The following is a 12,341-nucleotide window of genomic DNA, read 5'->3' as shown; positions in this document are numbered from 1 at the left end:
CATAACACCTATATAGCAGCAAAGCTAATACAGCTTGTGATTAAAAATGTTTAAAAATAGCTAATAAATCAGATTATCTTGAGGTATTATTTCTTGCAAGTCAAAATGGAGAGCAAAAAATCAACCCTAATTTTTAGTTTATGTATACACTGAAAATAGCAACAACAATAAAAATAAGCTTTTTGTAGCAGACATATTCCATCTTCACTATTTTGCTACCTTTGGTAAATTACTGGGGCAGATCTTGAAGTTAAAAACCCATGTTTAGAAATAAGTGCACGCTTCACCCACTAAATATAGCAGCAGACTGTGTGCCCCTACGCAAAAACATTCTCATATCTAGTTTTAACTTTACATATAAAAATAACTTGGAGAAAATACAAAAAAACATTTTTTTTTTAACATGAAAATATCACAAAAATTAGTAAGCCTGAGATGTAGGGTTTTGGTGAAAAACAAGAGGCTTGTAGTGTTTTGGCTGCTGATAAAGATGCATGTATTGATAGCTGGGGTGAAAAGCAGAAGAATGCACTTATTTCTTCTGCATGTCAGTATCTTCAAACACAGTAAGCCACATGCACCCTTCTTTCCTTGTGGAGATGCTGGTTCACCATGTTCAATTCCAGCGGAAGTGGATCTGACGTGGGCGGTCAGCCCCCTCCTTTACCAATGGCTTATGGAACTCACGTCCTGCACGAGAGTGGATATTTGCCCAACAAAACTCACAGTAATACTGCAGGCAAGTGACATTGGCACAAAAGAAAGGAGCAAACTTCCCACCGCATCGCGCGCCCTGGCACTCGTCACACATCTGGTCATCCAACACGTATGGCTTTACCTCCACCTGTTGGAGCAAAACAGAAATCATTCTAGTTAACACTTATTCCTACTTAGAAGTTAAATGAGAGCATTGCGTTTGTTTCTGTTTTAGAAACCAAAACTTAAGTCTGAAATCAGACCTATTAACGCCTTTATCTAACTAACTGGTTATTACTCTTTATCATTTATCAGCTACTGATCTATCCATACACTAAGCAGAAGAACACTTCAAGGCAGATTTTTAGAAGTACACTGTATATGTAACAAATAGCTACAACGGAACCTCCCCTTAATTTATTCTGGAAGGATGTTCTTGGCGAATGATAACATGAAGTATGTGTAGAAAACACACAAACAAGCCCAAAGGTCTCCCAACCAACCTCATCAGTGCCTCCATGCACCCCAACATGACATCCAATTCTATACTGTTTAGCAAAAAAGAACTGGACATACAAGAATGTAAGCATTGATATATTAACTTTTTTTAAAAAATTAAGTCTCTGCATGTTCTACTTTTGTGTGCAAATCAAAAGTACTTTTGGCAGGTTGGAATACAGGTCTTGTAGCACCCCTGTTCCCTTTAAATTCATGCCCTGTTACTAAAAAATGGCCAAATTTGGAGCTACAGATTTTGGTCATCTATTATTTTCCCTTTATGTGGCTTTGAGCTGCACAGAAATTTGTATTAAATTTCTGAAAATATTTTAAAGACCCTTTTGCAAGTCTACGGACTGCTAGAAACACCTGTCCTACACAGCTTTTTTCTCCCCAACTCATCTGACCGCCAGAGTGGAAAAATGGCAGGAGTCCAGCACTAAATTTGCATTATGTCTTTGCGTAACTCAACTGTTACAGACTGTGATCAGACAGGAAGAACTTGATAATAAAACACAAAATGAGTTGACTCCATCATTAAGGAATGTATTGTCTTCCACAATTTCTTCGCTTTTAAAGACAGTATTTTCTGCTTTTCGTTAGCAAAAAACTTACTCCAGTTCATACTAAAACTCACTGCTGTAAGAGATTTTTTGTTCTGACATATCATTACCTGAGAACAATGTTACATATAGATATTGACTTTATGTACTAAAGCAGAACACGTTTGAAATAACAAGAACTTTAAAATGCTGTTTTGTCCATTGTGTCTCCAGAGGAAACAATTTACATATACAGCTGTGCACCCAGAAGTTTTACAGAAGAGAAGCCTTCATGTTTTTAACTTTAGAAGAAGAGGTCGCACCTGACGTGTCAAACACATCCACATCTGAAACAGACTACGCTTGTTCCAGTAATCTATATCCAGTATAAGCTCTACTTCTCATTTCACTACAACAACCTGTCTTATCACAAATTACACTCAAACTTTCCAACAAACAGGTACCTTATGTGGTAACTGCGTTTGTGTTTCAGAGTTACTGAAAGCACAAAGCAGCAGATACTTCAAGCTTCGGTGCACTAATGCACCGTGGTAGGTGGGAAGATGATTTCAAATGTATTAGGGAAACACTTTGGGGAATGCAAGTATTACATGATGTGGATGCAGACTGCTGGCATGTGAAAGTTAACAACTTTTAAATAGTTTGGAGCTGAAACTCCAAATGAGTTTCAAGGAAGTGTTTGGAGCTGAGCTTTCATCTATGATAAACCAGGGTGAGGAGCACTTTACTGAAGAAAAACAGCTGTTAGAGAAACTAAACACATCTACACATCAAAAGAACTGGAGAGAAGCTCAGAGTACTTCAGCAAGGAAGAAGTTAAGATCCCAGACAATGTTTGTTAAGTGACTGTGACACTAAGATTTCCAATTAAGGTAGGAAAAGGTATGTGCAAAAGAAAAAAAAAAGCTATAAATACTTTGAACTAAAGATCAGAAGGATAAGCAGGTGAACTGCAAAATTTAGCAATGAAAAAAGACTTTTGTACAGACAAAACTGGTTACGAAAAGAATGTGAAAGGACAGCAGACCTACAGAAACTGGATATAACTGGTATATAAAGGTCAAGGGCACAAGAACAGCCTGCCCCCAAGATTTCAGTGAAATATGTAATATATTGTTCCACTGGCCAGCTTACATACATTATCTCAGATGAAGGCAGTACCTGAAGTTGGACTATCTTCCTTATTTACAAAAGGGTGGTTTACAGATTTATACAAATTGCTTGCTCATCTATAAAGGAACAGTAATACTGATTTCAGAATATTTTCAGAGCCTGAAAAGGCATTGGTGTATAAACTCCATGAAGCAAAAAAAATATTTCTGAAAATAGCTTTTTTCATACTTTCAGAAACAGCTCAGACTTAAGGTGTTCCCTAAAAAGGGGCTGTTCTCTATTACTCCTCAGTAAGGCTGAGTTTTATAAATACATCTATATAATTATGTAAGTAATAAGGACTGACCATGTGATTTAATTAGGTAGGATAATTTAAAAAATAAAGATTAAAACACCTTTGAAATAAACAAAGAAGTTCATAACCTCCCCCAGTTAAAGGTTTAAAGACAAATTTATTAAAATACTTAGATTTGGCGGTGCTAGATTTTGCAAGTGATACAACTCAAATGCTGTGCTTCTGAAATCTAGGATTTAGGGTAGATTTCCTCCCTCCCCCCCCCCCACCTGTTCAAGCTCCAAGAACCTGCAGTACATGGCTGCCATTTTACTGGAGATTTACTGCCCATCCACCTTTAGGTATTTCAGTGTTATATCACACATTAACAAGTTATATCCCTTTCTCTGCAAACAGAAAGCACTGCCACTTCAGAGGCCTGCTCAGCATCCAAAGAGCCCTTAAAACCTCTGGTGACCCATCATAAAAAAACCCCAAACCCAAAAAAAACCCCAAACAAATCCACACGGAAGTGCAGCCTTTCAAGGCAGGTTCACGCCTTCCTTTCTCCTATGAGATGGCACTGCCAGTATGCCACACACTCCTCCACTACAAAGGGCACCCCCATGGGAAGAGGAAGGCCAAGATAAAAGTGTTCCTGAGTTTACAGGGGTCAAGTCCATGTCTCCCACCTTTGAGGGAGAACTAGTTTAGATGGGACCCAACTGCGACCTCTAAAGTTAGGTCACTTCAGAGCCAAAAGCACTGTAAATGGTTCCTGAAGCACACCTGATTCTGAAGCTTACTGACCTATTTAGCACTTCAGAAGGGGTTCTGGTCCTTACTCCTATTTTGCCCAAATACAAGATGACTAATAGTTTTATATACCGTCACAGTGTCAAAGCCATTTTTCCCGTTACGCAACTAGCCAAAAGGTAGTATTAGTCAAAGTCAGCTGCAAGTCACAAGGACAGCAATCCCACCAGGGACACATAGACATCTCACCACGATGTGAAGCCCAGTTCACTACCCACATTCAGATCCCCTTGGCCTCTGGAAAGGACCATGTTTGGGGATTTTCAGCTCACTAGGCAACTGGTACCTGAGAGACAGATGTAAAGCTGTATTACTCTATTTGAAAGGAGAGAAGTACATGCCACCTCCCTGCAGCAGACTTCTGTTAACTGTACTACTTTCTTTTCCCCATGTCTTTGATCTGTAGAGGAGACTGGACCTTGAACTACTTTACTTAACTCAATCCTTCTTCCTCTAACACTGTGTGTTTTTTTTTTAAAGAACATCTATTAATACTAGTGAGATCTGCAGGTCTTGACATCAAAACAAGTGACATGCAAAACTGACATACTTTAGATGCCAGTTTTCTTTGCTACTCTTATACTTCCAATTAGGAGTAATTAAGTTGCCTAGTCTTCTTTAATAAAAAGTTAGTTTTGCTTTAGCTAGCAATAAGCATCTGATGCAAGCAGAAATGTACAATGGTAAATACCAAGAAGACTCTCAAACAGAAAGGACAAGAAATTTTGTAGTTTAGGTGTTGAGCTTGATTGATGTTCTGAAGTGCTGAGCACTGACAATTAGGGTTTAAATTAAGGTTAGCTGCAAATATAAAGCTCATCTGAAACCAATGAATACTAGAGTTTCCTATGAACAACAGAGGAATTATCATAGTATTTAGTTTCATTAGAACAAGGGAGAGAAAAAGATTTTTCAAGCCCTTTGCCCAAACACAACAAAACTAGGAACTTCGGGATGGAAAGAACATATGGTCTAACATATGTCCAAGCAACAAACTGCTGCTCTGTGGAATGCGTGTTGTTCGTTTAAAGGGATTCACAGTTTCACTCTTAGAACTAGTGAAGTTACAGGAATAGTAAAAGAAATGGAGAAGCTGGCATGAAAGCCAAACAAATGGAATATTATCACACCCTGAGAAGTACCTTTATAGATCAGCGCTAGATATATTTTTTAAATTTCTGTGTAACTTACTCGTTTATCAATATCGCCATGCTGAAGTTGAACAAACCGAGCACTGATGGCAGCAATGTAACTCTGCTGATTGGAAAAAGCAACACGTCCAGCACCTTTTGGGTATTTCAGCTCAGGGTCAGTATCAATTCCTGCGTAACAAACTCCACCATAGAGACGGTCCATGATCATAGCCAATTCCACTATTAAGAAACAAAATAATGCTCATTTAAACTGTTCTTACAGTACAAACTTTACATAATATGCCTGTATTTAAAAACACTAGTAAAGTTACTTTTAATAATTAATTTTGCAACAGTCAATGTAACAGTAATAACAAGAAATACAAAAACATATTAAATAAGATATGAAATACTCAGCAGACAGATCCTTCACACTGCAGGTACATACATCCAAGGAACAACAGAACTGCAAGTCCTCACAGTCCTTGATAACCTGGAACTGAAATTCCAGGGCGGTTTTCTTCAGAGGATTACAGCAAAAGACTTTGGGCAGGCATGGAATGTAAGCTTTATAAAATAGATCCACGTGCCACAAATTCCTTGGTACATGTTCTCTGGCTGTCCTAAGGCTCTATGTCCTACTTGAATTTAAAGATGTAGTTAGCATCTTTCCACCAGCCACACAGAGCTTCATTATCTCTACAGTGCTAGAGAAGTTCATAGAAACAATCTCAGATTTTACAGGTCTAGTATTTTAGCAATTCTCTAGTATTATTTCATTCTGAATTTAGTTTTTCAATTCATTTAGGTGGAAAATACTATTTTTTTTCCAAAATTAGTATCCTCTGTATTAGGGTATAAAGTTGTCAGCCGTCATTCATGTTCAACAGCTGTTTGAAAAATCTGCTAAAGTTTTGCTGCTTTTGTGAAGTCATGATTTTTATTTCACAATGCCACAGAAGTTTCATTTTCACATACACAGGGCATTTTAAAGCTAAGCATAAGAATGCATCCATCAAATCTATCACAAGCATTCAGCATGGTAATCCGGAGTATCTGGACTGAATTTAAAGAAAAAATAATCTGCAGTTGGAACATCCTGTGATTATGCTCATTTATAGAGCTTGTACTACAGTCAGAAGTACAGTCTTAAAAGTAAAATAACAGAAAAGATTAAGCACTGCAGGTCTAAGACAGAAAAAATTAAGATCCTTTATACCCCAAATCTGCACCATCACTTGGTTCTCTTACACCTTCCATCTGAAAGCTCATTACGTACTACGGAAGACTAATGAAGTCCAGGAGTCATTCCAACAGAAAACGTGATTTGAACCCCCTATGTTATGCTGCTTCTTTCAATATTCAACCTACTTAGTAGAATGCCATCATAAAATATTGTACAAGGTGACTGCAGTCAGTCTCACAAAGCAGACTGTACAGGTTGTAGATCAACCATTCCAGCTACAGAAATATGTAATTTTTCGTTCATGTACTCTGACAATAGCGTAGAAAGAGTCCTGCAATGTCATTCAGCATTGTACCATACAGACTGCGCCACATCTCTGAATATCTTCCTTTTCTCCTCTACTCCTACTCCTTCATCACTGTGTTTTTGCTTTGTCGATATTGCCAAGAATAACTGCAACTTGAGAGCAGCAGAGTAGTAAATGCACAATAACAAACAAGTACAAATAGAGCTCTACATACTCATGCAGCATGGCAGAGAGACTTCCATAGCATTATTTTAAAAACAAACTCTTTCATGACATAGTTTACACTACAGTTTTGCTAATATGATCAAAGTGTTTTCTACAGCTTTAGACATGCCACAGTTTCCAGTAAATGTCAATGATGAACAGTGATTTATGGTCAAATCCAGATAAAAGCAGTCACTAGAGAAATGTAGGAATACATGAATATTGTTACTGTGGTTATAACTATCACGACAGTCTTCTACATGAATTTCTCTCTATCTATACAAAAGTATGCATGGTTCAAATTATTTCCAGTAATGTCCTACTTTTAAAAATAGCCACAGATTATACTCACCAGCTCTTAATGGTCTAGGGACTCCTCCAACAAAAATTGTTTTTCGAGGATCAAGCGGCTGGGAACCATCCATCACAAAGTCACTGTCACTTAGATTCCAGGGACGGATCTGAACCTATTAAATCGGGAAAGGAAACAGTATGCTACTTTAAACTTCACTACATCGTGGATATTAATCAGCCTATATACTGTCAAACAGTCATAAGTCCATTAGCTTAGCATGTCTAGGTGTTCTGTTTTAATCCTATTAATTCAAAACACTACCATTTCAAAATCATCCAACTGTTCCAGATGTTGAGCTCTGCCAATGGTAGTTTGGTTTTGATTATTTTCATTGTCATCATTTCAACTGCAGTTTTAGACAGATGGCAGCTATAGCCTGCAGGCCATCTACTGTTTACTTACTGGCTTGTCCTTGATAGTAGGACTGGAAACACACAGATAGAGCTTTCCATCTTCTTCGATGCAGGCGTCAATCAGGGCCTGAACAGAGCTCTCCTCTTGGAACAGGAGGAATGCATAACCTGGAAACAAAAACCAAACCAACTTTTTTTTTTTTTCTTAATTTTTTAAATTTTTCTTAATCATCTTTGCCAGTGACTTTTTCATACAAACATGTTTCGTCAAAAAGTAAGAAAAAGTCAAAGCAGTTCTTTGTTATTAGTTGTTATCTTTGTCCTACCTTGTCATGATCAAGAGAACTTCTATCCTTAAAATAATTGTCAAGAGAGACTAATAACCAAATGAAAGCAAACACGTCTGCTCTATCATGTACTGGAAGTCTAGGCTGAGCATTATTCATTGGCAGCAACGGACATTATACAACGAAAATCCAACTTGGCACAAGGGACTAATCTCTATTCTAGAGATTAGATCAAAGTACTTTGTTACGTAAGTGACCCAGCAAACCTCCCAAATACTACGAAAATAGGAATTAAAATGCTTATTTAATGCTGCAGTAAAAACAGTCAGAAAAAGCACAGAATCTCACACATTAGAATATCTCCACAGTTACAGTACACAACATTTGTTACTTCGCAGGTGCCTTTTAGCACAATTAGGGTTGTATTCTAAAATGAACTTCAAGAGTATCATAAATCCATGTTTCTTTCCAAGATTACTACTAAGTGTGGAATTTGGACACAAAGTTATGTGTTATTACTTGGAAGAGTAAATGCTGAAGCAGCTCCTCTAGGGTGGGCTTGGCAAGAGGGAGCGCGGCTGCTTTACCAAGCCTTTCGGGAACAATGCTGTATTTCTGAGAGAAGCTGCTTAACCACTGGCAATTACTTACTGCAAACAGACCATGTAGCTCATCAAGGCAAAGATGGCAGGGTGCATCTTCAAGAGCATTAAAGAATCAATGTATTATGAAGAACAGAAGATTAGAGAAATAAATGCACGACTGATTTTAGATATATGGGAGCCAAAGCAGATTTAAAGAAAAAGCTGTAAGGTCTGTACTGGTCTAAGAACTTGTACCTCATTTCTTACCCCTCATACCATGGTCCTATCACAGCTTCCTACAGGAGACACAGAACAAGGTTTTATGTATTCTATATTTTTATCTAAATCTTATTTAGTTTCTTAACAAATATGCCATAGGGCATCTTCGGGCTTGGCCGGAGACATTTTCTTGTGAACTCAATTTTTCATTGCTGAACAATATTTTTTAGCGACCATTAGGTTTAACTTAAACCTAATTAGTAATTATTTAGATTAAATATCTGTTTTAATAGGGCTATCTTCCAGTATTTATCTTTAAATTTAAAATCCACATACTACCCATGCAAAACTCACTGCATGAAGGCACGTGCAGACTGGCATGGGCACATGAGACCAGACCCATGGAACTGGCGTTACTTGTGTGGCAGCCAGGCACACACATTCCTGTCTGAACCCAGAGCTCAGTACAAGAATGCAAAAACTTGATTCATCAAAAGGAGGGCTGAATGCACACGATACCAACTAAGAGATCAAATATACAGATGAAGACTCACAGCCAGAATTAAGAAAGATATTTTGCCAGATGCTGATTTTCCATCAGTTCTTATCCTAAAGCAAATGAAGGGTATTGCCACATAGCTCCCAATACATGAAGACAGTCAGTGTCTCCATGTGATCCGTGACCTGTACGTCTGCAGCTATTAATATGCTTAACTGTGGCAGCCTGTAAAAAGGTAGGAAATTCAGACATCAGAACTTGATGAAGGAACAACTAGTGTTACTATATCCTGATGTGCCTAAGTATGATGATAAAAATCAATGTCTAACTAGTCTCTTTGCAGTAATACTGAACTACAATTATTAATACATGTGTGATAGAAAGTACATGTCACAGTGAAATGTGGTGGGGAAGCAGGGTGAAGAGTAGGGGGTGTTTTACTGTGCTACAATACAGCTTAACTTGCTAGTTCCTTGGGGTTTTTTTGGTGTGCCACATCAGTCAAGTCTGTTCACAACAGAAAAGCAAAGCTATTCCAATAGTTTTCTTTGAAGGAAGCTGCTTTATATCTTTGGGTCATAAGTACACCAACAGTAGCAGGTCATGATCAGATATTACTTGTCAAGAGACAAGGCTTGTATGTTTTGTATATATTTCACAAAGTGAAAAGTATTAGATGAAACACAGTTTGATACAAATTTCTAGTTCATGTGCACCTCTACCAGAATGTATACATCCTGTGGGAGACAAAATTTACGTATTCCGTGTCAGTGTTTATCACTTGACTGAATTCCTCTGCATAACAGGTGAACTATTACTAATACTCCTATTTTCAAAGGCAACCAGTGTGGGTGACTTTAATAAAACCTGTTCTCAGAAAATTACCTTAAATAATAAACAAACCTTTCTGGAGATGATAATTTGCTTCAGAACTACCTTCCCTGATATCCAAAGATACTGCACAGTTTACAGCCATCCTTACTCCAAGCTGACGTCTCTCTTAATGAAATGATCAAGAAACATAAAGCCTATCAGATAAGTTTGAAGAGTCCTAGCTGTATCACCAAATAAAACACTTTCATTCTTTGTATTTACGAGGTAAAGGACAATCAAAAGCAAAGTATTCTAGACTAGATTCACACTGGTAGCTAACACAATTTCCTGAGCAATGTATAATTTCTTTATTTCACAGTAATATGGAAGTTTACTAGAAGGATGATGTTTCTGCTATGCATACTCTCTGTAGAAATCGGAGAGCAGCTTTAAGTTCTATCCAACTCTAGCTAATTCCTATCTCTAGTGGCTTCGAAAAGCAGTCAAGAGAATCAGTGCAAGCCAGCACGGTACTGCCCGTGACAGAAAGCACAGCTGGATTTTGTTTTGGGGTTGGCTCCTCTAATGTCTTCACAGACTCTCCCCAGAGGAGACTAAACTGCCTCAGTGCAGTTCTTGCCCACAGAATGTTGTGCCTTAGATCGGAAACAATCAGTGTAAACTGCAAGTTAATACAATGGATCTACATTTGACGATGTGAGTAATTCACACTTGGGAAGGACATACAACATTTTATCTGCTCCTCTTTAATGAGATCTCACCATATTAATTAATCTTTAAAACATAAATCTTTCACTTATTCAGTTTAGTAATCTTTGATGGAGAATTAACTCCAAAATACACTTGAAGTGAAAAAATGCAGGCCAATGCAATTGTAATGTCATTGTTTGCTGAGGCACTTCTGAGTAGGGAAGAGTAGGATTCACTTCCAGATCCAACCACCTATTTCCATATTTCTGCAGTGACTGTGTTTAAGGTCCCTCTGTAGACCAGAGATTCTGGACAGTTACCCGGCTGACCGAGTGGGACATGGAGGTGTTTACCACTATCTACCCCCTGCAGGACTGTCCCCGGCCTTCAGTTGCTGCTCCAGAATGGTGTGGGTCTTCAACAGGTACCACGCCACATTTACAAGACCTGTGTAAATCTTTCAGATATCCTTGTTTTGGGTAAATGAATTGAGCTCAAGGTGCCCATGTCACGGTGACCTGAATAGCGCTCTATACTACACTGACTGTGTTGGCCAGATTCCTGTTGATTAAAGAAAGCTTAGACACTAATCACACATGAAGACACCTACAGTCACTTGCCTGAATCCAGAGTTCATCCCTACCCAGTATCATCAAATAAGGTGGTAATAAGTTAAACAGATATTGGATGGACCTGGAGTTTTGCTTCTTGAAGTAGAAAAAGAACATTTTCAACCCAAATTTTTCAGTCAGTTCTACATTATCAGTTAAGAACCCTGGATAAACAAAGCTACTGCACAACTGCTGTGATAGAAGGCAATAGAAACACCCAGACAATCAGAAAGGCTGGGGATACTGTCCTGTTTAAATCAGATTATTCTCTGTTGGATACAAATTATATATAGTACAGAGCACACAAACAACGGGGCATATTTTGAAAGGCCTTTTTTGTATTTGCATACCCTCACACCACCACTTTTTTGAGAGCTTCATCATCATCATAAGAATGACTCCTCACCTCAGCAAGTTGCTCTGGACATGTGTATTGTTTCATAAATAAGTGTATTTGCCAACTATGTAATAACAGAAGTTATGACAAACAGTGGCAATCCAGAAAGGAAGGAATTATTCATTACAGTTCGTAGATCACTTACAGACCTTGTACTTCTGTCTCAAGAGAATAACTTTTTTCTGCTTCAGAACAGAGTTTCCTTCTAAGATCAGTGTGAAGTTTTAAAAATGCCTGTTTTCTTTGGGTCTAATTTTGTGGTGAATCAATAGAAAATGTAATTAGTTAAGAACAAGCAGTTGGTGTTTCTCAGGAGGCAGCTAGCCTTGATGGATCAGGACACTTTTTGCATTTCTTCAAGCAAGGAAATATTTATTATGAACTTGGCCTTCCCTGTGCAAGCAGAGAGCCTGGAACAAACCACAGCCTGGAAAAATGAATAAGAGTAGAAAAAAGGCAGGCTGTATCTCTTCACCATGGAGAAGACTATTACGTAAATCAGCCCAGAACTTGGTAATCCTGAGAAGTCTTTGGAAAGTAAAACTACACAAATCTCTCATGAGATTGAACAAACAAAAATATATACACTGAACTGATTCCATGCAGAATAACCTATAAGAAATCGGACATTAAAAGTAAAAAAAACCAAACCAAACCAAACAAACAAACCAAACCAACCAAACAAAACCCCAAACACGACCCCCCCCAACTCTTTGAGCTCA

At 38.0% G+C, this 12,341-nt stretch overlaps 1 protein-coding gene across 3 annotated transcripts in view; it reads right to left on the bottom strand.

Moving 5' to 3' along the window:
• Nucleotides 1–12,341, bottom strand: part of CPEB2 (cytoplasmic polyadenylation element binding protein 2) — a 55,185-nt gene that overhangs the window by 3,125 nt on the left and 39,719 nt on the right. For all 3 annotated transcript variants that reach the window (XM_065837104.2, XM_071807316.1, XM_065837105.2), the window contains 4 exons: nt 7,548–7,666; nt 7,143–7,257; nt 5,152–5,333; nt 1–844 (listed from right to left, as the gene is read on the bottom strand). The exon at nt 1–844 is cut by the window's left edge and continues 3,125 nt beyond it. In XM_065837104.2, the coding sequence (XP_065693176.1) occupies nt 617–844; nt 5,152–5,333; nt 7,143–7,257; nt 7,548–7,666 (644 nt within the window). In that variant the 3' untranslated portion in view covers nt 1–616. The remainder of the gene's footprint in view (nt 845–5,151; nt 5,334–7,142; nt 7,258–7,547; nt 7,667–12,341) is intronic.

Source organism: Patagioenas fasciata, chromosome 4 (assembly GCF_037038585.1).
Source record: "Patagioenas fasciata isolate bPatFas1 chromosome 4, bPatFas1.hap1, whole genome shotgun sequence".
Taxonomy (NCBI): Eukaryota; Metazoa; Chordata; class Aves; order Columbiformes; family Columbidae; genus Patagioenas; species Patagioenas fasciata.
The sequence above is the reverse complement of the archived record's forward strand: the minus strand, read 5'-3'. Positions and strand labels throughout refer to the sequence as shown.